The 26,673-nt window shown below is 42.9% G+C and overlaps 2 protein-coding genes across 3 annotated transcripts in view; one reads left to right on the forward strand and one right to left on the reverse strand.

Moving 5' to 3' along the window:
* LOC311030317 (uncharacterized protein) overlaps positions 1-26,673 on the reverse strand; it is a 242,164-nt gene that overhangs the window by 60,165 nt on the left and 155,326 nt on the right. The gene's annotated exons all lie outside the window — the stretch shown is intronic.
* wdr91 (WD repeat domain 91) lies at positions 213-25,888 on the forward strand. Of its 2 annotated transcripts, none has more exons than XM_084034934.1 (18): positions 213-356; positions 2,540-2,675; positions 2,779-2,958; positions 3,370-3,576; positions 3,755-3,838; positions 4,684-4,793; positions 9,888-10,059; positions 10,314-10,511; positions 11,843-12,042; positions 12,227-12,281; positions 12,364-12,459; positions 13,018-13,112; positions 13,297-13,450; positions 14,039-14,147; positions 19,808-19,920; positions 20,941-21,048; positions 21,532-21,621; positions 25,549-25,888. In XM_084034934.1, exons 2-18 carry the CDS (start codon positions 2,553-2,555, stop codon positions 25,711-25,713), a joined length of 2,259 nt encoding a protein of 752 aa, XP_083891060.1. In that variant the 5' UTR covers positions 213-356; positions 2,540-2,552; the 3' UTR covers positions 25,714-25,888. The 2 variants fall into 2 exon arrangements, with proteins under 2 accessions (XP_083891060.1, XP_083891059.1); XM_084034933.1 differs by having other exon boundaries at positions 220-356; positions 2,545-2,675.

A 26,673-nucleotide genomic window follows, 5' to 3' on the forward strand; every position in this document is an offset into this window, starting at 1 on the left:
CATGAGGCTGATGATGATGTCATAGACGCAAGTGTAAGTCTCTTTCAGTATGTTGTTATAACTCATATTTTTGGAAGCAAATGTGCCTGTTTTTTCTCTTTTTAAATAATGTAGCGAGACATCCGTACCGCCTAGTGGCGGTAATGGGCAATGACGTTCGCCATGGCCATGATACAGCAGAAGAAGAATATCTCGTCACATGACTGGTGGACAGAAACAAACAGGAAGTGTGCTTTTCTCCACCACTGGGACACAGAAGAGCAGATGTAGGGTTACTTGACTCAGTGAGGTAGTTCGCGTATTCGCTGGTTGAAGGTTCGAAGACACCAACCCAGCCGACCGAAGAGTATCTTCAGGTAAATATTAATACACATGAGGCCTTCGTTCTGTCCATATATCTGTATATACAGCTTCCTCTGGGTCGTTGTGGAAAGTAGGAACTAACTGAAACTCCCGCGATACTTCACATCTAACTGATAACTGGGATGTTTCTCTTTTAGCGACGTTAGAAATGTTTGGTGTTTGCTCATTTGCCAAAGTGTTTAATTACATATTTGTCCAGTTTATGAGTTTTGTTGATGGAAAAAGTTTTGAAGGAATCAAAGTGCCTCAGGAACCGGAACATTTGCGCTTCACACGGTCCACCTCTATTCTCTATATGTGTGTGTTATTATGTCATATTTCAGCTCAGTCATAAGAAATCCAACATTGTTATAAAGAGTTAATAACCAGAAGGTCGATCTGATCGTATGATTAATCATTAACATAGCAGAAAAATACTGACCTCAGATCTGAGGCGTTTCTCCCCCAAATCTACTCGAATGGAAACCAACTTTTCCAACCTAATAATTTCCTCATTCCTGATAAAATAAAATGAATCCACATGAAAATATTAAATCACCCTTTAATGAATTGTTAGACATCCAGAGCAGATATTTCTCCAATCTTTTCTCTTGTTTGTGATTGCTAATACAGTCTGTATTATTATATTATTATTATATCCAGCTATGAACCAAGTCCAGCTTGTTTGTCTTGTAGATGAACATCACATAGAAAGAGAGAGACACAAACCTGTGTGAAACCATGAGCATTCACCCTCTACAGGGGACGGGAATGGGGAGGCAGCGGCTGGTCAAAAAAACCACAGTATTTGACAAAAATGCACACATTTTAACGTCATATATAGATTATTATTATAGATTTCCCTTAAAAAACTGATTATTCGTTTTTGAGTTTAATATAACACCAATTAGCCGTAAAATAATTAACAGATGTTAATAGATCATTGATGCAATACTTTGTACCGGACCCATCAATGTCAATCCATCCATTGTCTACCGCTTATCCTGTATTCAGGGTCGCGGGGGGCTTGAGCCGATCCCAGCTGTCATTGGGTGAAGGCAGGGTTCACCCTGGACAGGTCGGACCCATAAATTTGCCAGGCATAAATGATACCAAACACACTTAGAATAGTGTCTATACTGCCTGTACCAAAAACAGCCACTAGAGGGCAACAATATGCCATTTTGAAACTCTGGCAAGCAAAACTCTCACTCACTTTTCCTATTGACCCTTGACTCACTAAGTTACTAACATACTCTTAACAGATAGTCACCATCCTTCATCAGTATCTCTTTTGTTTAAATTATCAAGAAAAATATATTTAAACTAAACTTAGATCTCTACTGCAGGTCTTCCCAAAAGTCGAGAGAATAGAAACTTGACAGACATCAAACATTTAGTAGAGCCTTTTTAATTAAACATTATTGCAACGTGGGTGCCATTTCTCTACACATTGACCAAAATACTGGACCAGAATGATTGCTGACATGAACATGAACTAAAATATGGGACATTTCTGAAATCATTAGATATTGTAAAGGTGTAATATGCAGTTAAGGAGGAGACATATATAAAATAATATAAACCAAAATAAAATCCCTTTGAGACACCATGAACCACAGGTAAGCCTAGAAGGCTCTGTAAATAGCCAATATGTTTGCACGCAACATTGAAACAGTTGGTAGAGCAGTAACGTAAGCTTTCATCAGTGTTTCAGGGACAAGGACACATTTTTCCTCTGGAGAAAATACACTTTTTCACTCTGTTTCACTTCGGCTCTTCTCCTCGCCTTGGACCACAAACACGGCAGTCACATGCATCTCTCTGCCGCAGGCAGTGTCTGATTGACAGGGGAGGGGGCGTGGCCACAATGCAGTGGGCCAACGCTGTAGTACAGCGCCGTGGGGCTCGCTGCGGTACGTCCAGCGGCAACAGCTTAATTGGTTACAAATACATAAAGTAACCTGTAGACTCACTTGTTAAACCAGTGAAATACGTCCTTGGAATCTTTTGACATCCCGAGTTCATGATTCAACTGTCTGCCACCGTCCTCTGCTCTGTTCAGCCACTGAAGTGTGGGTGGTACCTGCTGTGTGTGTGGTTGAGAGACAGAGAGAGGGGGAGGAACATTACCGTACACCTGGGTGAAATGTCACTTTCTGTTAATAGATAAGCATGTTGTGTAACTGTGTTGTACCTCAGAGGTCACGATGGGGTCGGCAGTAGAGAGGACGGACGAACACGTGAGGGAGTACCTGATCTACCGCGGATTCACCAGCACTCTGAAACACATGGACGCCGAGATCAAAGTGGACAAGGAGAAAGGCTTCAGGGTACGTGGATGCGTCCGCCACCTCCTCAACACTTTAACGCTTCTCGTCCCTCGCGTAAGAACGCTAGCTCCGTCTTTGAATCCAGCACATCTTGTGTCTGCAGGTGGATAAAATCATCGATCAGCTGCAGCAGTTTGTCCAGAGCTTCGACCTGTTTGGTCTGAAGGAGTACTGGCTTTACCTGGACAGACGTCTGTTCTGCAGACTGGAGGATGTTTACAGATCCACGGTGAACAAACTGAGAACCAGCCTGTACCGGTACTACGTCATCAACACCATCCAGGTAACGTGCAGGAGAGAAAGCAAGCCCACTAGACTAATGGGTAAAGAGGAACTAAACCTCCAAACCCAAAGCTCTGGTATTCACCTGTGCATGTTGATACTTTCCAGTCGGACCGTTATATCTTTAGACTACTAAATATTGACTAATGAATGAACTGCCATATAATGAGGGTACTTTGCTTCATTATAAGATCAAACATCTGGAGATATTAGTAAGAAGTTTTATTATTGTAAGGACATTTGCAACATTAAAATCAAACGTAGCGTAACCCTGTCATGTGATGCAGTGAAGCACTCAGTTTTGTCTCTTCACCTTCCAGAGGCATTTTTTGAATTTGCAGTCTAGGGATACTTCAGCCCAAACGGTGGGGTTTAGTTCCTCTTTAAAGATCTCTTGTTTTCCTCCTCCTAGAAAGGAAACCTGGAGAAGACGCAGGAGTTTTTCCAGAAGCAGGCGTTGGAGCTGCAGAGTCAGGTGGAGTGGCGTGACTGGTTCATCCTGCCATTCATCACGTACCCCGAGCAGAACCCCGCCTTCTCGCCCTACTTTTCCCGCCAGTGGGCCGACACCTTCCTGGTGTCACTGCACAACTTCCTGTCGGTCCTCTTCCAGTGTATGCATATCCTTCAGCTGTGCAGCTTAATGGTTGTAGCTTACCGTCCAGTTTATACGTGCATCAACTTCATAGTGAAGACGTATTGCATGTCTGAGACCATGAAGGCCGACACCCTGATCCACTCTGTCTGTGGGACGTTTCGACTCTGGATCTGCTGGCTGTCAGTCCTTAACTGGTTCACCCCAGCCTGTCCTGCTGAGCTTCGACGCTGAAGTCCAGAAAACGACGAGCCTGACGGAAGAGAACGAACAGCTACGCCACATGGTGAGAGTAAAACTATTTTTAAAAAGAAAGTCGTGGTTCCTTGAAGTTCCTTGAAGTGGTAAAAAGGATTCATCATTTCATGTTCTTTCAATAGTCCGGTGGTATTCAAATAGTCCTATTATTTGGATTTAAACGATAACGTTTTATGGACCTTGCCCTGACGTTTCCAGGATTTACAAGGTCATTGACGGATGCATAGAGTATCAGACATACAGGGTTTCCTGTACTTGGTGCCGTTCTTCAGGCCTCTCCACTGGGACACTGGATCGTTAGCTGAAAACAGTTTTTTCAGCTTTTCAGTCTAGCTCCTCTTTGCTACTCTGATCTCCCTCATCAGTGTTTTTCTGGTTGGACAGGATACAGTCCCCCTCCTCTATAATACAATTTCATTACATATTTTTATTATATTTTTATTATATATTTTTGAATATGAGGAGGAAGCGGTTCAGTAGTAAAACCCACCTCTTGCTCTGTTTGATTGGACCAATATGAGAGGTGCGACTACATGGCTGGTGCTGAAAAGTTGAGAATATTTCACATTTTATTAACATCTAAAAACCGCCAGAACAACGTGTGCAGTACCACAGAAAAACCAGCAGTTTTATGGAGGATGCGTTTCTAGCAACGCGTCTCGTCTGCTTTTTGACATTTTAAGGTTCCCCTTCTTCTTGGTTGGAAGTGTATTATTTATGTATTGTTGATATTTTTTTGTATTACATTTTTTGTACTTTCAGTTCGAACTTGATTTGTTCCTATTTATCAGTTTCAGTGTATGTGGATGTTTGGATAGTATCCCATCTCTTCTTGTCCTATCTGACCTGTCTGTCTCGTCTCATCCCGTCCAGCTGTTTGCCCTGCAGACGGAGAGTCAGGACCAGAGGGATGCAGACCAGATGGTCCACCACAAGCTGCCGGTTTACGTCCAGAACATGGACCGTCTGGGAGACACTGAGCTGTGAGGCACTAACATCACTGTCTTTAATTATGACTGACTACTGTGGTTGCTGCTTTTCTGGAAGATTTGTTTTAATGTCGACTGTGTTGATTTGAAAGGAAATTAAGAAGCAAACCGACTAGGACTGGTTCCTAACATGGCTGGTCAAGCTGAGGGGGATAAAGATACCCTTTAAAGATGATCGATGGACTAGGGCTGGGCGATAAAACTTTACCTCGAGAGCAATATAAGTCGATAGAAATTTCGATATAAATCGTTCCTTCCGTGTTTTGACAGAGAAGACAGCCAATGATAATGAGTAATAGCGCCGTGCCGAACCAATCATGTGGCTGGAACAGAGTTACAGCCACGTCAAGTACGGCAGCCGTGCACATCAGCGTGTTAAAAGAAAACATGACGTCGGATACATTCAATGTAGCGTTACAGATGAAGACAACTGGATGGACACAGACCGAGGCTCAAAAGACGAGGACGCCGGTGAAAAGACGCTCCGAGAAGTATTTTGGATATTTAAAGTCCTACAAGTAGCATTATCTTACGGTAAAAAAAACAAGAAACAACAGCCTTTATTTTCCTTCGTTTACATTTGATGGTTGAATCTGTACTGAGGATATACACAGAATGTTTTTGTCTATTTATTGATGGGTTTCTTTCCCAAATATTTAAAACGGTCGGAATTTATACAAAGCAAAAGTGACAGTGAGTGAGTTTTTAGTTGTTTTTATTTTGTACCTTAAAAAATGAAGTTGTCCGTTTTGTTTGTTCTGTGACACTTGAAATGTTCAACTTCAGAGAGAAAATAAATAATATTTAAACCAAAACTAACCTGGTCATCGCTTCACACCTCACTGAGGAGTAAAAAGGAACCTTTAAGCTTGACAGAAATTAATTAAGAACATTTTAATAGAAAAAAAAAACGTGAATGATATTGTGATATATATCTATCTACTATATATATATATATATATATATATATATATATATATATATATATATATATATATATATATATATATATATATATATATATATATATATAAATATCGCCCAGCCCTATGGTCAACAGGTTAGTTCTGCCTCTCAGTCCAAGCGCCAAAAAGTCAAAACACAAATCTATTCTGTGTCGTCACAGATGGCAGACATCTTTATCTTTCTTCCAATTATCACAGTTTTGTGTTTTTCACCCTGATATTTTTTTGCGTGTGATTCCATACCACTGAACCAACAAACACATGAAATGTTTCTGGTGTTGCACTTTAGCATGCTAGCTTGTTGTTCAGTTTTACCTCGGTGCGTTGACTGACTGCATTTGTTTTACCAGGATTTTATTGTAAAAGTTTCACTTTGAAGTCCTATATGTTGATTATACATAATAGAACCTTTTGCTGAATGTAGAACATAACATGGCCGAACTCCTGCTAACTAGAGAGGCTAAGGCCCGCCCCTTCTTTTTTTCTGAGGTATGTCCCGTGGGGGAGACTTGAATGGGCGGACTTGGCCTCTCTATGAAGTCTTTTCTGAGGGTGATGTATAGAATAGATTATAGGATAATGAATTGCTGGGTCATGCCAGAGAACCCCAAAGTGTGAGACGATTCTCAAAATGTAAAAATGAACATTATTTCCAATGTTTTATTTATGTTCATCATCTTCCCTGTCACTGTCATACCAGGTGACGCTGGGGAAGGAATGTCTGGTAGTTTTTAATCTTTTTCAGTGAAGTGAAGTTGTAACAGGCTGTCATTCGGAAACCTCATGTCTTTATCCCAGAGTCACTTTTAGAAGAATTTTGAGGCACTTACAGCAGTCAAAACTGCTGAATTATTTTCTGTTTATTCATATACATATCAAGTACATATTTAAAAAGCATATTGTTAATGATACAGTATTTGCTGTTTTACAGTGTGCTGTGATGCAGTTGATGTTGCCAAATAAACAATTCACCTGATGAATTGTTGTTTGTTGTCGGTACAACCCGTTTTTTTAAATTCTCACATAGTTTTCAAACAATCGGTTGTAATTGGTTCTAAATAGTTTAATCAGTGGTATCTCTCATTCTTATCAGAAGAGCTGATCAGATGAGCTATTGATTCTGAATTGAAATGTTTTCAATACTCTTTCGTCTGCTTTCAAGCTGCTCGCCATCGACACTAAGATGAGCTCCATAACGCTGAGCCCGGTGTGTGTGTGTGACGGGCCACAGAGCTCCACAGCTCAATTGGTTAATGTAAACACGTTAACTAACCTGTAGACAAACATGTGTAACTGGTCAAAAATATCCTTGTTAACCGTTGACATCCCCAGTTTATAGCCACATGATTTATTCAACTGCCAATCTGCCACCATCCTCTGCTCTGTTTATCCACTGATGTGGCGGTACGATGGTACCTGCTGTGTGTGTGGTCACAGAGATGGGGGGGGAGTGGGAATATTAAATCCCCCAGATATTGTCCAAGCCTAGTGCTTGCATATAATGACCCCAAATAGTAACATTTACAGGCAATTCTTCAAAGGAGCTTTCAAAGTATCCAAAAAAGTCCTGACTAAAAAGATTTCTCTGAAGAAATATCAATGTGTTTTTGTTCTTCCTGCAACAGTGACCAAAAACGGTGTGGTCAACAAATATCCAACTTTCTTCACAACATGTGTAATAATCAAATAGATGGATAAGATTGATGTTATCAAACATGCAGCTCTTAGTTCAGATGAGCAGCATTTGGGAGTATGAGGACAATAAACTGGACACCAGCATCTGTTAAACAAGATGAGAAGAAACAAGATGGCCCAACAACATGATGTCCCATGCCTTACATTATGTTTCTTGTTGTATATATTTTATTTAACTACATAGTTAGACTGTGATGACTAAACTACAGAATTGGGTCGAGATGACTAAACTACATCGTTCGATTGAGACAACTAAACTAAATAGTTAGGTTGAGACCATTAAACCACATAGTTAGGTTGAGACAACTAAACTACATAGTTAGATTGAGACCATTAAACTACATAGTTAGGTTGAGACGACTAAACTACATAGTTAGGTTGAGACGACTAAACCACATAGTTAGGTTGAGATGACTAAACCACATAGTTAGGTTGAGACCATTAAACTACATAGTTAGGTTGAGACCATTAAACTACATAGTTGGGTTGAGACGACTAAACTACATAGTTAGGTTGAGACGACTAAACTACATAGTTAGGTTGAGACGACTAAACCACATAGTTAGATTGAGACCATTAAACTACATAGTTAGGTTGAGACTATTAAACTACATAGTTGGGTTGAGACGACTAAACAACATAGTTAGGTTGAGACGACTAAACTACATACTTAGGTTGAGACGACTAAACTACATAGTTAGGTTGAGACCATTAAACTACATAGTTGGGTTGAGACGACTAAACTACATAGTTAGGTTGAGACGACTAAACTACATAGTTAGGTTGAGACGACTAAACTACATAGTTAGGTTGAGACCATTAAACTACATAGTTGGGTTGAGACGACTAAACAACATAGTTAGGTTGAGACGACTAAACTACATACTTAGGTTGAGACGACTAAACTACATAGTTGGGTTGAGACCATTAAACTACATAGTTGGGTTGAGACGACTAAACAACATAGTTAGGTTGAGACGACTAAACTACATAGTTAGGTTGAGACCACTTAACTACATAGTTGGGTTGAGACGACTAAACAACATAGTTAGGTTGAGACGACTAAACTACATACTTAGGTTGAGACGACTAAACTACATAGTTAGGTTGAGACCATTAAACTACATAGTTGGGTTGAGACGACTAAACAACATAGTTAGGTTGAGACGACTAAACTACATAGTTAGGTTGAGACGACTAAACAACATAGTTAGGTTGAGACGACTAAACTACATACCGTAGATGACCAAATAATCGCCCGCGTACAAATACGCGCCTGTGCTCTAATAGCCGCCGGGGGTCCGACCTCATTTGGCATAATAAACGCCGGTTCAATTAAACGCCCGGGCGATTAAGTCTTTACCATAGTCTTGCACAGAAAACAAAAGTTTTTTTTTAACAGCACTTCACCGGCTCTCACCTCTTCTGTCAGTCAGCCCCTCCTCTCGCGCTCTCTCTCTCTCGCATGCAGGCGCGCGCACACACACACACAGACACACAAACACAGGCGCGCTAGACTGAGGGATATAGGGATATAGATAAATGCGCTAATGTACAGTGTTGAAATTACCGCGATCGACCCCCCCTTCCGTTATCATTCATAACACTGCTCTGATCAGCTCCCTGTGTCGCGGTAACAGTCAAACTGTCTTTGTATTTATTGTCTGATGTCAATAAAGATGCGTCGGGGGGAAAAAGTAGTTTTGTTCCAGTGGTGCTATGGTGCTATGGTGAGCTCCTTGTTCTTTGCATGATGGTCTGGTGCTGCTCATTGCAAAAATAAATTGTAGCCTGTTGCAAATACGCGCCTGGTTCTTATAAACGCCTGGGCTCCAAGTCGATTTAGCATATTAAACGCCCGGGCTACTAAATGGTCATCTACGGTAGTTAGGTTGAGACGACTAAACTACATAGTTGGGTTGAGACCATTAAACTACATAGTTGGGTTGAGACAACTAAACCACATAGTTGGGTTGAGATGACTAAACTACATAGTTGGGTTGAGACAACTAAACCACATAGTTGGGTTGAGATGACTAAACTACATAGTTGGGTTGAGACAACTAAACCACATTGGGTTTAGTGAAATATAGTTTGCTTGAAATGAAATGAAAGTGAAATAAGACAACGCAACAAAAGTGCTAGGTCATGTTAAGGCAACTTAACTGCTTGGTTTTAACGGCACAATAATATTTTCCTGGTTAAAGTTCTGTGTTTTTTTTAATTGTCAACCACGCAGACATTTTGAATGAAAGAAATGTCATTCAAAATGTAGTTTTGTTGTTTTTCGAGGGTTGGTCCAAACTGAGGGTTGGGTGTTCATGGAGGTAATTGGTTTGTTCCAGTGAATTTCTACATGCTCTTGATTTACTTTCATCTTGGATTCATTTTGTGCTTACTGTGAAACTTCATCACTGCCCCCCCTTAGGGACTTGGTGTCGAGCCAGCGCACTGTCAGCACCTCCACCACCTCTTCCAGAAACTTCTTCTCTACATTCTTGCCGCAGGGCAGACGCACCCCGGGGAAACCCCCTCAGTTCACCACTGGGACCTCGCCTAGCCAGGTTGCAGTGGGCAGGAAGGACCCTCCGACCAATCTGGTAAGAGGAGCAAGTGTTTCAAAGTGTAAAAGCTCAGTTGGATTGAAAGCAAGCCCAAGTGGAGATTTTGAAAATGACCATCTCATCAGCATATACTGTATCATCCAAAAGCAGATAACTCCAAACCATAGAAATAAGGAAAAGAACGGACGTTGCAATGCAAATCAATGTAGCAGGATGGTCGAAGCAGTGTACTGCTGCCATATTGAAATGTGAATCATCTAATGTTTCTAAAATGAATTTGTCTTGTCTAGCCTGCAAAGTCGAAAGAGGCAGTCCAAGCTAAGGAGGTGAAGCCCGTTTCCAGCCAAGCATCAACCAGTGAACCTGCGAGCTCTCAGTCCCAACAGTCATCTAATCAGTCAACAAGCCAGCCATCACATCCCAGACACAAGAGGATCCAGGATCACGAGAAAGAGAGGAAGGAGCTTTTCTCCAAACCACCACCACAGGTACCAGGTATCAGAGTCATCAGGTATAGAATCAGATCATGGGCCCATTAAACATTGTCTATCATATGCTGAGTATTGCCATAGCACATTTTGTGATTTATTACCTTTTTCAACAGCAAATTATGCAGCTTCTCAACATCTGTTCTAATAAGAAAGTTTTCTCTCTGTTTAAATTGCTTCAATCATGTTTAATTGATACTTGGAGTATGTGTATAATACACACACAATATCACACTATTACCTGGATTGATTTCCCCCAGCCATAATATGTATGTACTTACATAGAAATAGAACAACAGCTACTAACAAGAACAACAAAGCTGGTGAAAGATGGCAATACAACTGTATGTACATCACAGAGATGCACCAATACTACTTTTTTTCAGACCAAGTATAAATACTAAAATGTCACTACTTGCTGATACCGAGTACCAATATGAGCCCTTAATAATACCATTACAGTTCTGATAGTAACTTAGAAAACATGTTATATTTTCAACAGATAATCATCACTTTCTTACTGTAACAAATTAAAAATACAACAGGATGCTGTTGCTGATATTATAATATTCAACTTTGTGTTTTCCTGATACAAACAGAGCAGTTTGCAGTAGAGATATTAATAATTAATGTTTAACCTGCTGTCAGTTACACAGTTACAAGAAATATTAAAGATAAAAAGCTCAGAGACTCAGAAGAGTAGCTTCTCACTGAAAGGAGAATAGTGCTGGTCCACCTTAAAGGGCAGTCCACCTTAAGGGTGCACTCCCACTAGGCCCAGTTGATCCGTACTGTGCTGAAGCACTATTGTCCCCCTCCCCAGTCCCACCGGCCTGCACTAGGTCCAACCTGGTCTGAGCATGGTTCCCTCTTGTGCATACGACATCACATTGTAGTACATTGTAATAAATCTATGGATTTAATAGAGAACAACACACAGAACATGACAAGTTACTGACAAGTCGGGTTTGCACATATTCCTCATCAACACTTGACCTCTGGATCAGAGATTCCGAGTTAACCATCCAGACATTCATCTCCAGAGCTGCGCCCGCTCTCCTCCTGGTGAGCTGTGACATCACCTTACATGTCATTACTTACCACCATAACAACTACCAACAATCATTTTCTTTTGTACTAGTCACATGACCACTGAAAACAGCTCAATTTCTATTTTCTACCACTACCACACCAAGCTTCCAGCACTTTGATGAGGATGCCCAAATACATGTTCCACTACTTCATGAACGTCATCATACTGAAAGCTAGTAGATGCTTCCTGGGACTGGAGATTGATTCCATCCACAATGACTTCCATGTGTTATTTTCAGACACCAGAGAGGAAAGGGGAGGCGGGAGAGGGAGAGCCTCTCGGGGAGACCTCCATCGACCCTCCGGACTCCTGCTCAAACAGCAGGAGCTGTGGAGGAGGAGGCGGAGCAGAGGGAGGAGGTCTTTCAGCAGAACAGCCTTTCATCAAACTCAGCCAAGAGGAGTACGGAGAACACCACTCCTCCATCATGCACTGCAGGTCTGCCTTCAACACACTTCCAGCTGGGTTCAAACCATCAATACAGACCACCCTTACCCCTCTCGCCTTCTCGGTTCCTAACAAAGTTAAAGAATGAACACCGTCTGAGTAAATGACTTGAACTTTAAAGTCACATAAAAGAACAAAGCACAACTTAAAGCAATCATTATCCTCCTTTTTTCAGGGTTGACTGTTCCGGTCGCAGGGTTGCCAGTTTGGATGTAGACGGAGTCATCAAGGTGAGTCTTTGTCAATTAAAACATGCATAACACTGTACATAAAAACATTGAAACTCATAAAAAGCCTCCATCCTCTGCTCAGGTGTGGTCATTCAACCCCATCATGCAGACCAAAGCCACCATCATGTCCAAGTCTCCTCTGCTGTCTCTGGAGTGGGCCACCAAACCCGACAGACTGGTACGCACAAGAGAACCACTGCACAATCACTGTGTATAATGACTCAGGTTTCTATTTCTACTTTCACCTGATACATGATTACATTTAGCCGTCAGTAAACTGCTGTGATTAGACATGGCTAAGGCATTTAGTAGGATTGGGCCAATTGGGATTTTATTGTGGATCTCAATCACGCAATAAGTTGATCACAGGGAATTTTCATTATCCGTATAATCATGAATAATGCACATGAGTGAATTGAAAATGATAGCTTGTTATCTGATGTAAAAAAATAAATAAATTAAAAAAAGTAGGCCTCCAAGAATTAGCAGAAAGATCCGACTCAAACAATGTTGCTATTAGCTTTCATGTGTGAATCAAATGTGTTTCTAAAGTGATTCCAGTATGTTTTGCTGCCATTTAAAGAGTTTAAAATATTATTTTGATGATTAACAGGAAAATATCATGAATTAATTCACAATTATTTTGGCAGGACAATTGTGACCTTGTGGGAGGTTAAAGTGAAGTTTTGTGTCTCCAGAATGTAAGTGAATTAGCGGTCCCTGTTTGTGTGGTCAGTTGTTGCTAGGCAGCGGCGTTGGCACAGTGCGGCTGTACGACACGGACGCCAAGAAGAATCTTTATGAGATGAACATCGATGAAACCCATCCACGGTAAACCTGCTTGTCCGTCCACTGTAATCTATTACTGTGGGGGTTTTACAATTGTCAACACACATTCACTTTTTCAGACTTGTGGTAAAAACCACGTGCTGGAGTTTTTTCATTTTGTCATGTAGCTGTGAATAATATTTGTTGTAGTAGAAATTCTGATAAAATGTCCTCCTCCGTGTTTCAGTATCTTGTCGCTAGCCTGCAGTCCCAGTGGTTCGTCGTTTGTCTGTTCAGCTGCAGCTCTCAGTCGATCGGGAGGCATAGAATCTGCTCCTCGACTTCCCATCCCGGTGTCTGGACAGCTGCTGCTCTGGGATACCAAGACTGTCAAACAACAGGTCATTATAGACCTATTCTTCTTCTCGGTCCTTTCGTGTGTTTAGTGTTTATCATTCATTTAAAATGTCTCCAAATGTCAAAACCTAAAGTCCATGTCCAAAGGGACAGTTACTCTCCCCCACACAAACTCATTCAAATGCCTCCGTTCAAATCTTTACTAATGTGTGTGTTTGTGTGAGTATGTACAAAAAATATATATAAATATAGCATATATAATAAATAATAACAATGATAATAGTAATAGGTATATCTAACAAACTAAAGAAAGTACAGAATAAAAAGAAAAAAGAGTGCATGGAGACAAGATTGCAAGGTAATTGTGACAAATGGCATAATTTGTGCTATTATGTTAGCATGCTAACTCTTTCATAGCTGCCATATTCAAATGTTTATTTGCTTTCCACTGTCATGTAAACATGCTAACATTGAGTATGTAACAATAAACCGTAGCTGAACCATTCTCCGGTTGAACATGTAATATGTACATACACTAAGGTTATTATGATTAACCTATTATTTCATTATTTTTAACCTAGTATTTCATTCCTGTGGCTGTCGCAGTAATCCGTGTTCTGTGTGTCTCTCAGCTCCAGTTCTCTTTAGAACCTGAACCAGTAGCCATTAACTGCACGGCCTTCAACCACAATGGAAACCTGCTGGTGACCGGAGCTGCTGATGGAGTCATCAGACTGTTTGGTCAGTGTTTGTCAACTGATGAGTGTTTTCATAGTCTGATCTCTTACAGTGTAAGGTATGTTCCATAATAATGACAGATGACCTGAACTATATCAAGAGCTGAAAGTGATGTTGTTCTGCCAGAACGTGGCAGCTCTGTAGTAGCACTTTGACGTATGAGAATATGGATCATCTGGATGCTTTCTCCAGCAGAAGACGAGCTGTCTGATATTAATAAGCTAATAATTATCAATGTGGTGAGTTTCCTGAGCCGTACTAACTGTACGGATCCAACTACATTACAACACTCAGTTATAGTTCTAGATCTGGTGGAAAAACCCAGCATTACTACGAAAAAATAGAATGTCTACAAAAGAACAACCCAGTATCTCCACTAAAGAACAACCCAGTATCTCTAATAAAGAACAACCCAGTATCTCCACTAAAGAACAACCCAGTATCTTCACTAAAGAACAACCCAGTATCTCCACTAAAGAACAACCCAGTATCTCTAATAAAGAACAACCCAGTATCTCTAATAAAGAACAACCCAGTATCTCTAATAAAGAACAACCCAGTATCTCTAATAAAGAACAACCCAGTATCTCCATTAAAGAACAACCCTGTATCTCCACTAAAGAACAACCCAGTATCTCCACTAAAGAACAACCCAGTATCTCCACTAAAGAACAACCCAGTATCTCTACTAAAGAACAACCCAGTATCTCTACTAAAGAACAACCCAGTATCTCCACTAAAGAACAACCCAGTATCTCCACTAAAGAACAACCCAGTATCTCTACTAAAGAACAACCCAGTATCTCCACTAAAGAACAACCCAGTATCTCTACTAAAGAACAACCCAGTATCTCTACTAAAGAACAACCCAGTATCTCTAATAAAGAACAACCCTGTATCTCCACTAAAGAACAACCCAGTATCTCTACTAAAGAACAACCCAGTATATCTAATAAAGAACAACCCAGTATCTCCACCAAAGAACAACCCAGTATCTATACTAAAGAACAACCCAGTATCTCTACTAAAGAACAACCCAGTATCTCCATTAAAGAACAACCCAGTATCTCCACTAAAGAACAACCCAGTATCTCCACTAAAGAACAACCCAGTATATCTAATAAAGAACAACCCAGTATCTCTACTAAAGAACAACCCAGTATCTCTACTAAAGAACAACCCAGTATCTCCACTAAAGAACAACCCAGTATCTCCACTAAAGAACAACCCAGTATCTCTACTAAAGAACAACCCAGTATCTCCACTAAAGAACAACCCAGTATCTCTACTAAAGAACAACCCAGTATCTCCACTAAAGAACAACCCAGTATCTCTAATAAAGAACAACCCTGTATCTCCACTAAAGAACAACCCAGTATCTCTACTAAAGAACAACCCAGTATCTCTAATAAAGAACAACCCAGTATCTCCACTAAAGAACAACCCAGTATCTCTAATAAAGAACAACCCAGTATCTCCACTAAAGAACAACCCAGTATCTCCACTAAAGAACAACCCAGTATCTCCACTAAAGAACAACCCAGTATATCTAATAAAGAACAACCCAGTATCTCTACTAAAGAACAACCCAGTATCTCTACTAAAGAACAACCCAGTATCTCCACTAAAGAACAACCCAGTATCTCCACTAAAGAACAACCCAGTATCTCTACTAAAGAACAACCCAGTATCTCTACTAAAGAACAACCCAGTATCTCCACTAAAGAACAACCCAGTATCTCTAATAAAGAACAACCCTGTATCTCCACTAAAGAACAACCCAGTATCTCTACTAAAGAACAACCCAGTATCTCTAATAAAGAACAACCCAGTATCTCCACTAAAGAACAACCCAGTATCTCTAATAAAGAACAACCCAGTATCTCCACTAAAGAACAACCCAGTATCTCCACTAAAGAACAACCCAGTATCTCCACTAAAGAACAACCCAGTATCTCCACTAAAGAACAACCCAGTATCTCTACTAAAGAACAACCCAGTATCTCCACTAAAGAACAACCCAGTATCTCTAATAAAGAACAACCCTGTATCTCCACTAAAGAACAACCCAGTATCTCTACTAAAGAACAACCCAGTATCTCCACTAAAGAACAACCCAGTATATCCACTAAAGAACAACCCAGTATCTCTACTAAAGAACAACCCAGTATCTCCACTAAAGAACAACCCAGTATCTCCACTAAAGAACAACCCAGTATCTCCACTAAAGAACAACCCAGTATCTCCACTAAAGAACAACCCAGTATCTCTAATAAAGAACAACCCAGTATCTCCACTAAAGAACAACCCAGTATCTCCACTAAAGAACAACCCAGTATCTCCACTAAAGAACAACCCAGTATCTCTACTAAAGAACAACCCAGTATCTCTACTAAAGAACAACCCAGTATCTCCACTAAAGAACAACCCAGTATCTCCACTAAAGAACAACCCAGTATCTCTACTAAAGAACAACCCAGTATCTCCACTAAAGAACAACCCAGTATCTCTACTAAAGAACAACCCAGTATCTCCACTAAAGAACAACCCAGTATCTCTAATAAAGAACAACCCTGTATCTCCACTAAAGAACAACCCAGTATCTCTACTAAAGAACAACCCAGTATCTCTAATAAAGAACAACCCAGTATCTCCACTAAAGAACAACCCAGTATCTCTAATAAAGAACAACCCAGTATCTCCACTAAAGAACAACCCAGTATCTCCACTAAAGAACAACCCAGTATCTCCACTAAAGAACAACCCAGTATATCTAATAAAGAACAACCCAGTATCTCTACTAAAGAACAACCCAGTATCTCTACTAAAGAACAACCCAGTATCTCCACTAAAGAACAACCCAGTATCTCCACTAAAGAACAACCCAGTATCTCTACTAAAGAACAACCCAGTATCTCTACTAAAGAACAACCCAGTATCTCCACTAAAGAACAACCCAGTATCTCTAATAAAGAACAACCCTGTATCTCCACTAAAGAACAACCCAGTATCTCTACTAAAGAACAACCCAGTATCTCTAATAAAGAACAACCCAGTATCTCCACTAAAGAACAACCCAGTATCTCTAATAAAGAACAACCCAGTATCTCCACTAAAGAACAACCCAGTATCTCCACTAAAGAACAACCCAGTATCTCCACTAAAGAACAACCCAGTATCTCCACTAAAGAACAACCCAGTATCTCTACTAAAGAACAACCCAGTATCTCCACTAAAGAACAACCCAGTATCTCTAATAAAGAACAACCCTGTATCTCCACTAAAGAACAACCCAGTATCTCTACTAAAGAACAACCCAGTATCTCCACTAAAGAACAACCCAGTATATCCACTAAAGAACAACCCAGTATCTCTACTAAAGAACAACCCAGTATCTCCACTAAAGAACAACCCAGTATCTCCACTAAAGAACAACCCAGTATCTCCACTAAAGAACAACCCAGTATCTCCACTAAAGAACAACCCAGTATCTCTAATAAAGAACAACCCAGTATCTCCACTAAAGAACAACCCAGTATCTCCACTAAAGAACAACCCAGTATCTCCACTAAAGAACAACCCAGTATCTCTACTAAAGAACAACCCAGTATCTCTACTAAAGAACAACCCAGTATCTCCACTAAAGAACAACCCAGTATCTCCACTAAAGAACAACCCAGTATCTCTACTAAAGAACAACCCAGTATCTCCACTAAAGAACAACCCAGTATCTCTACTAAAGAACAACCCAGTATCTCCACTAAAGAACAACCCAGTATCTCTAATAAAGAACAACCCTGTATCTCCACTAAAGAACAACCCAGTATCTCTACTAAAGAACAACCCAGTATCTCTAATAAAGAACAACCCAGTATCTCCACTAAAGAACAACCCAGTATCTCTAATAAAGAACAACCCAGTATCTCCACTAAAGAACAACCCAGTATCTCCACTAAAGAACAACCCAGTATATCTAATAAAGAACAACCCAGTATCTCTACTAAAGAACAACCCAGTATCTCTACTAAAGAACAACCCAGTATCTCCACTAAAGAACAACCCAGTATCTCCACTAAAGAACAACCCAGTATCTCTACTAAAGAACAACCCAGTATCTCTACTAAAGAACAACCCAGTATCTCCACTAAAGAACAACCCAGTATCTCTAATAAAGAACAACCCTGTATCTCCACTAAAGAACAACCCAGTATCTCTACTAAAGAACAACCCAGTATCTCTAATAAAGAACAACCCAGTATCTCCACTAAAGAACAACCCAGTATCTCTAATAAAGAACAACCCAGTATTTCCACTAAAGAACAACCCAGTATCTCCACTAAAGAACAACCCAGTATCTCCACTAAAGAACAACCCAGTATCTCCACTAAAGAACAACCCAGTATCTCTACTAAAGAACAACCCAGTATCTCTACTAAAGAACAACCCAGTATCTCCACTAAAGAACAACCCAGTATCTCTAATAAAGAACAACCCTGTATCTCCACTAAAGAACAACCCAGTATCTCTACTAAAGAACAACCCAGTATCTCCACTAAAGAACAACCCAGTATCTCCACTAAAGAACAACCCAGTATCTCTACTAAAGAACAACCCAGTATCTCCACTAAAGAACAACCCAGTATCTCCACTAAAGAACAACCCAGTATCTCCACTAAAGAACAACCCAGTATCTCCACTAAAGAACAACCCAGTATCTCTAATAAAGAACAACCCAGTATCTCCACTAAAGAACAACCCAGTATCTCCACTAAAGAACAACCCAGTATCTCTACTAAAGAACCACCCAGTATCTCTACTAAAGAACAACCCAGTATCTCCACTAAAGAACAACCCAGTATCTCTACTAAAGAACCACCCAGTATCTCTACTAAAGAACAACCCAGTATCAGTATTTTTTTAGGCTTGGGCCTGTTTAACATTTTTCAAACCAGTTTGATATTTAGCCAAACACCGGACCGGACCGGTATACTGTTTTTTTACCACTAGGTGTTGCACTTGCCACAGCAGTGGCTCCCGAGTGAAACAAAATACAAACACAAGGCTACAAATCTCTTTAAATGTTCTATGTTGCCGTCATGTCCAGCAGTGACTCATTCATCACATTGGAACCAATCCGTGTGCTCCGTCATAGTGGAAAGTCAATATCATCTCACAGAGAATATTATCACATGAATGCTGCTACAACGAAAGTTAGTTAAGTAGTTGATGATCAGTGGTGTTTACCATTATTAACTTTATGGTTATTAACTCCATCACTGATCATCATTGTGTGTGATAAAGAGGAAAAAACTGACATGAAACCAGAATTCAGGATGATGTCATTTGATCAGTCTGTTTAATGGCTGTGTTTTGTTTCAAAGGGCATCTTCAATGATGATATTTTATAAAAAATTCAAATATTTTTTACATTTCTATACATTTTGATTTCTAAAGATATCATCGGTCCTAACTTGTTTCCACTGTTTTTCTGCCGCCACGATGCTCACAAAACAGCAGTGACCAACCTCAGCAACATTAGCGTGTAAACGTGACTCTAAAATGGTCTATTAAATCAATCCTGAGCATTTACATGTGTTTTCTTGTACAGTGCAGTATATTGATTGTACTTTGTGTAACATTTACATCTGAATCCTCTGCTGCAGATATGCAGCGGTATGAGAGCGCTATGAGCTGGAGAGCTCACGATGGAGAAGTTTACAGTGTGGAGTTCAGCTACGATGAAAACACCGTCTTCAGCATCGGAGAGGATGGAAAGGTGTGTCTTTATTCATTGGGAACCACAGCATGACTTTTTAAAATGTGTTTTATTGTTGCATGTTTGGAAAGAAACTGCCATAGCAGTTTTTAATGAATCAGCATCAGCTTTAACGGCCAAGTACGACTGAACACATACAGAGAATTTGACTGCAGGATTTTGTTGCTGTGAATGTCAATGCAGAGAATTAGACGTACTCGCTGGTTTGAATCCCGTCTCCTCGAGTCCGCATGCCGAAGTGTCCTTGGGCGAGATACTGAACCCCCCAATTCCAGACAATAACAACAATGGCAACACATCACCCCAACCCTCATGCACCTACACTGGCTTCCAGTCAACGTCTGCATAAAATACGAAATCCTCCTTCTCACCTGCAAATCCCTCCATTCCCTCGCCCTTCGATATAAACCTCTCCTGTGGGGGAATTTCCTCTAAACCTGATTCCCTCAGTGTAAGATTAATACATGTCTTCTTATGAATAGGTTCACATTTAATGTTATGGCCATCAAGCATCAATTAAATATTTCTACTATCTTCTATCTCCAGAGGTCTCCTTGCTTCGATACATATTTCCATAACATCTCTGACCTCCTTGTTTCGTACACCCCGTCTTGCAACCTCCGATCTTCAGACACTGGCCTGCTCTCCATCCCCCACACCAGACTCTGTATCTTCGGAGACAGAGCATTCAGTGTGACAGCCTCCACCCTCTACAACGCTCTCCCCACAGTCAGTCATTTTTGGGACCCAACAGATAATGTTTCAGGTCCAGAAAGCCTCAGTGTGTCGTAGGTTTGTCTTCTTATCATCAGTTTTGTCTGAAACCACTCAGTGAACAAGCTCAGGCCTCACACTTGGGGTCTCAGTCTCTGAGGGGAGGGGGGTGAGCGGTCGGTGGGTCGGGTAGGTCGGGTCCTTCATTGTGTGTGTGTGTGTGTGTGTGTGTGTGTGTGTGTGTGTGTGTGTGTGTGTGTGTGTGTGTGTGTGTGTGTGTGTGTGTGTGTGTGTGTGTGTGTTCAGTTCATCCAGTGGAACATCCATCGGTGTGGGGTGAAGCAGTCGGAGCAGGATTTTCCTCAGGATGCCACTGGGCCTTTCATCCTGTCAGGATACAGTGGATACAAACAGGTACGCGTTACCATGGGAACCTGTTTACCTCACAGACTGCAGTAGCTTTTATGTGTATGTAGCACTTTGTGATTTGTAAATGAAAAGTGTGGTATATATTAAATGTATAATTATTATTTTTTATTTATTTGTTTTGTTTGTATTTTATTTGACAACCTCCGGTTCTGATCAGTGAAGCCCACGCCAAAGAGCCTTAAACTGTCATTCTCTCTGCTGGCCACCAGGGGGTGACTCCTCTCTGATTGTATAGAAGTCTATGAGAAAATGGTCCTACTTCTCTCTTGATTTATTCTCTCAGTAATCATTATAAACATGAGTTTATGGTCTCAGTCTTTAGTTTCAAGTCTTCTTCAATCCAGCATGATGTTCATTTAGTACATTATGGTCCATTTAGAGTCAAACAGACCAGAAACTAATAAATTGGATCAAATAGAATACATGTGATTACACCTTGATGTCTAACTTAACTTAACTCTTGCTCAGGTTCAGGTTCCTCGAGGTCGACTGTTTGCCTTCGACTCTGAAGGCCAACACATCCTGACCTGCTCCAGCAACGGAGGACTCATATACAGAGTAAATACACTTCCATGACAGGAAATGAACTATATTTATCCAGAGGGATGTACTGTGCAGCCGTTGAAATTCATTATCATATGTGCAGCTCTCATCCTTTTCAAACTCAACTATGTTGCCTTTGTTTATTAACATCTCAGCTTGTTGAAATGCTAAAATTTGTATAGAGTTTGTGTATATTTTTTTATTGTTATTTTAGTATGATTTTGCTGCATGTCGCTTTAAACAAAGTATTCATCCATCCATCCATCCATTGTCTTCCGCTTATCCGGGGCTGGGTCGCGGGGGCAGCTGCCTGAGCAGGGACGCCCAGACTTCCCTCTCCCCGGACACTTCCTCTAGCTCCTCCGGGAGGAGCCCCAGGCGTTCCCAGGCCAGCCGGGCGACATAGTCCCTCCAGCGTGTCCTGGGTCTTCCTCGGGGTCTCCTCCCGGTGGGGCATGCCTGGAACACCTCCTGAGGGAGGCGTCCAGGGGGCATCCGGTACAGATGCCCGAGCCACCTCAACTGGCTCCTCTTGATGTGGAGGAGCAGTGGCTCTACTCCCGCATGACGGAGCTCCTCACCCTATCTCTAAGGGAGCGCCCCGCCACCCTGCGGAGGAAGCTCATTTCGGCCGCTTGTATCCGGGATCTTATTCTTTCGGTCACGACCCAGAGTTCATGACCATAGGTGAGGGTAGGAACGTAGATTGACTGGTAAATTGAGAGCTTCGCCTTTCGGCTCAGCTCTCTCTTCACCACGACGGACCGATACAACGACCGCATTACTGCAGCCGCTGCACCGATCCGCCTGTCAATCTCCCTTCCCTCACTCGTGAACAAGACCCCAAGATACTTAAACTCCTCTACTTGAGGCAGGAACTCTCTCCCAACCTGGATGGAGCAAGCCACCTTTTTCTGGTCGAGAACTATGGCCTCAGATTTGGAGGTGCTGATCCTCATCCCAGCTGCTTCACTCTCGGCTGCAAACCGCCCCAGGACATGCTGGAGGTCCTGGCTCGAAGGAGCCAACAAGACCACATCGTCCGCAAAGAGCAGGGATGAAATCCAGTGGCTCCCGAACCAGATCCCCTCCGGCCCATGGCTGCGCCTAGAAATCCTGTCCATAAAAATAATGAACAGAACCGGTGACAAAGGGCAGCCCTGCCGGAGTCCAACATGCACCTGGAACAGGTCTGACTTACTGCCGGCAATGCGAACCAAGCTCCTGCTCCAGTCATACAGGGACCTTAGCAGAGGGCCCCTGACCCCGTACTCCCGAAGTACCTCCCACAGAATGCCACGAGGGACACGGTCGAATGCCTTCTCCAGGTCCACAAAACACATGTGGACTGGTTGGGCAAACTCCCATGAACCCTCGAGCACCCTGCGGAGGGTATAGAGCTGGTCCAGTGTTCCACGGCCAGGATGAAAACCGCATTGTTCCTCCTGAATCCGAGGTTCGACTATTGGCTGAATTCTCCTCTCCAGTACCCTGGAATAGACTTTCCCAGGGAGGCTGAGGAGTGTGATCCCTCGATAGTTGGAACACACCCTCCGGTCCCCCTTCTTGAATAGAGGGACCACCACCCCGGTCTGCCAGTCCAGAGGCACTGTCCCCGACTGCCACGCGATGTTGCAGAGACGTGTCAACCAAGACAGCCCCACAACATCCAGAGACTTGAGGTACTCAGGACGGATTTCACCCACCCCCGGTGCCTTGCCACCGGGGAGCTTCTTTACTACCTCGGTGACTTCGGCCCGGGTGATGGGTGGATGAACCTCCGAGTCCTCAGCCTCTGCTTCCTCTATGGAAGACGTGTCAGTGGGATTGAGGAGATCCTCGAAGTATTCCTTCCCCCACCCGGCGATATCCCCAGTCGAAGTCAACAGCTCCCCACCTCCACCGTAAACAGTGTTGGTGGAGGGCTGCTTCCCCTTCCTGGGGCGCCGGATGGTTTGCCAGAATTTCCTCAAGGCCGACCGGTAGTCCTCCTACATGGCCTCCCCGAACTCTTCCCAGACCCGAACCTTTGCTTCAGTGACTGCCCGCACTGCAGCACGCTTGGCCTGCCGGTACCTGTCAGCTGCCTCAGGAGTCCCCCGGGCCAACCAGGTTCGGTAGGACTCCTTCTTCAGCTTGACAGCATCCCTTACTTCCGATGTCCACCACCGGGTTCGGGGATTGCCGCCACGACAGGCACCGGAGACCTTACGGCCACAGCTTTGAACAGCCGCGTCCACAATGGAATCGGAGAAAAAGGTCCATTCGGACTCAATGTCCCCAGCCTCCCTCGAGATCTGGTCTAAGCTCTCCCGGAGGTGGGAGTTGAAGACCTCCCCGACGGAGGGTTCCACCAGACGTTCCCCAGCAGACCCTCACAACACGTTTGGGTCTGCCAAGTCTGTCCAGCTTCCTCCCCCGCCAGCGGATCCAACTCACCACCAGGTGGTGATCAGTTGACAGCTCAGCCCCTCTCTTCACCCGAGTGTCCAAGACATACGGCCGGAGGTCAGATGACACGACCACGACGTCCATCATTGACCTCCGGCCTAGGGTGTCCTGGTGCCCGTGCACTGATGGACACCCTTATGCTTGAACATGGTGTTCGTTATGGACAAACCGTGACTAGCACAGAAGTCCAATAGCAGAACACCACTTGGTTCGGATTGGGGAGGCCGTTCCTCCCAATCACGCCCTTCCAGGTAACACTGTCATTACCCACGTGAGCGTTGAAGTCCCCCAGTAGAACAATGGAGTCCCCGGTTGGAGCACTCTCCAGTACCCCTCCCAAGGACTCCAAGAAGGCCGGGTACTCTGCACTGCCGTTTGGCCCATAGGCCGAAACAACAGTGAGAGACCTATCCCCGACCCGAAGGCGCAGGGAAACGACCCTCTCGTTCACTGGGGAAAACTCCACCACATGGCGGCTGAGCTGGGGAGCTATGAGCAAGCCCACACCAGCTCGGCGCCTCTCACCACGGGCAACTCCAGAGTAGAAGAGAGTCCAGCCTCTCTCGAGGAGTTGGGTTCCAGAGCCCAGACTGTGCGTGGAGGTGAGCCCGACTATCTCTAGCCGGTAGCGCTCTACCTCCCACACTAGCTCAGGCTCTTTCCCCCCCAGTGAGGTGACATTCCATGTCCCCATGGCTAGTGTCACCATCTGGGGATTGGGTCGCCGGGGCACCCGGACAGCCACCCAAAACACACCGCACCCGCCCCTTCTGAACCCTCCTGCGGGTGGTGAGCCTACTGGATGGCGGGCCCGGCCACCAGGCGCTGCGAGCCCCAAACCCCGGCCTGGCTCCAGGGTGGGGCCCCGGTGACGTTATTCCGGGCGACGTAAACTTCCTTGATCTTGTGTCTGTCATTAAGGGCTAATGACTTTTAAAAAAGTATTCATACTGGTTAAACCAACATGATTTTAATGTAATTGCTGTGTTCACCTCAAACACAAAGCAAATTTTCACTTGCATGAGTTTGACAGCAGGATCATGTGTGTTTATTTGGGTGACCAGCACTAGACTAGATCATAGAGGGGAGGAGGCGTGGCTTCCCTCCACGTAGACCCCACCTAGGTTTCCTCAATCACGGCTGAAATCACCCCTATTGCTGGGGGACCACAGACAGTCTCTTGTTTCTCCAAATAGTCTGGATTGGTCTCTGGACTAATGTGAGCTACTATCTAGACCTCTGGGGGACCACAGACTCTCTGGTTTCTCCATTTAGGATTCAGCAACGTCAGAACGACATGAGGATGATGTCTGACAAGCTTTAAAGACACAGCGTCATGCACATTTTTTGTTTGAGTTGAAAGAGTTCCACTTTCAACTCAAATTTTGCAGTCAGTGTGAACACACCATCATTTTTAAAAATATATTTTTGAAATTATGTTTCATATATTGATTTTCTGAAACGTCTCCCTTTCACCTCCCCCTCTTCCAGCTGACCAATGGGGAGCCCGCTCTGGAGAGCATGCTGTCACTGGGCGGGCACAAAGCGCCAGTGGTGACAGTTGATTGGTGCTCGGCGGTGGACTGTGGCACATGCCTGACGGCCTCCATGGACGGGAAAATCAAACTGAGCACGCTCCTGGCACAGAAGTGCTAACATGCCTCAGGGGTCAGAGGTCATCAGAATGTATTCTAAACTGATTCAGTTTGTTAGGTAACTGATGGAGATTATTCCAGATATGATCAATACATTATGTCATTTTAATTTCATTGTGTGATACAAACAGTGAAAACTTACAACCTGTTAATGATTAACAGGTTAATAATAATTCATAATTAAAACAATTAAAAAAAACTGAAAATTAAATCTGGGAGCAGGTTTATTTTTTAAAGCTTCTACACCAGGGTGGGCGCTACACGACTGCGATGACACTGAGGGTCTGGATGGTTTATTGGCTGTACCCGCCGTATGAATGCAGTGCAGAGCTGCAACCGTAGCTGCGTTTCAATAACAGTTTGAGTCGCCCTCGCTCACTTGCCCTAAGCACTTGCCCTCGGGGGAATCCCCGCAGCCATTTTAAGGGCTGTTCCATTTCCCTGAACAGCTGAAGTGAACTCCGTGAGATCGACCCTTGAGGGCTGAGTGATCGAGTGAACAACGATGGTCACTTCAGAGCTGTATATCACCCACAATGCATTGCAGTGGTGCACGAAAAATATGTCCATGCGGTGGCGATAATGAACCTCAAACACCATTGTCTGCTGTCTATTCACCACCAAGGAAGAAGAAGAAAGACGAAAGTAGAATATGAATTACATTTAAATCATTTTCTTAAATTGTGCAATTAGACTGTCTGTTGCAGAGTTATGGCAGAGCCCACCGTTTACAAGTGTAAGTAAATAAGCCGACGTATTGCCATCAAGCGCAGAATACGTCTTCGTCTCAATGAAATGAGTCTCTGCATATTTTGTGTAATTTGGAATAGGCAGTATAGCGCTACTCCAACAACGTGTGGTTGATCCATGATTGTCTGGGCTGATAGTGAACGAGGGCAGGTGTGTTCCATTTACCTCTTTCACTCCCCCTCCGTCCACTTTCCCTCCACCCTCCAAGGGG

The sequence above is a fragment of the Eutrigla gurnardus genome (assembly GCF_963514095.1).
Source record: "Eutrigla gurnardus genome assembly, chromosome: 19".
Taxonomy (NCBI): Eukaryota; Metazoa; Chordata; class Actinopteri; order Perciformes; family Triglidae; genus Eutrigla; species Eutrigla gurnardus.

Excerpts from the sequence above, each read along its gene's own strand:
- wdr91 (XM_084034934.1), top strand. The coding sequence starts at position 2,553 with ATGGGGTCGGCAGTAGAGAGGACGGACGAACACGTGAGGGAGTACCTG. Across the intron at positions 12,043-12,226 it reads TCCTCCATCATGCACTGCAG|GGTTGACTGTTCCGGTCGCA; the intron begins GTCTGCCTTCAA and ends TCCTTTTTTCAG. Across the intron at positions 12,460-13,017 it reads CCACCAAACCCGACAGACTG|TTGTTGCTAGGCAGCGGCGT; the intron begins GTACGCACAAGA and ends TTGTGTGGTCAG.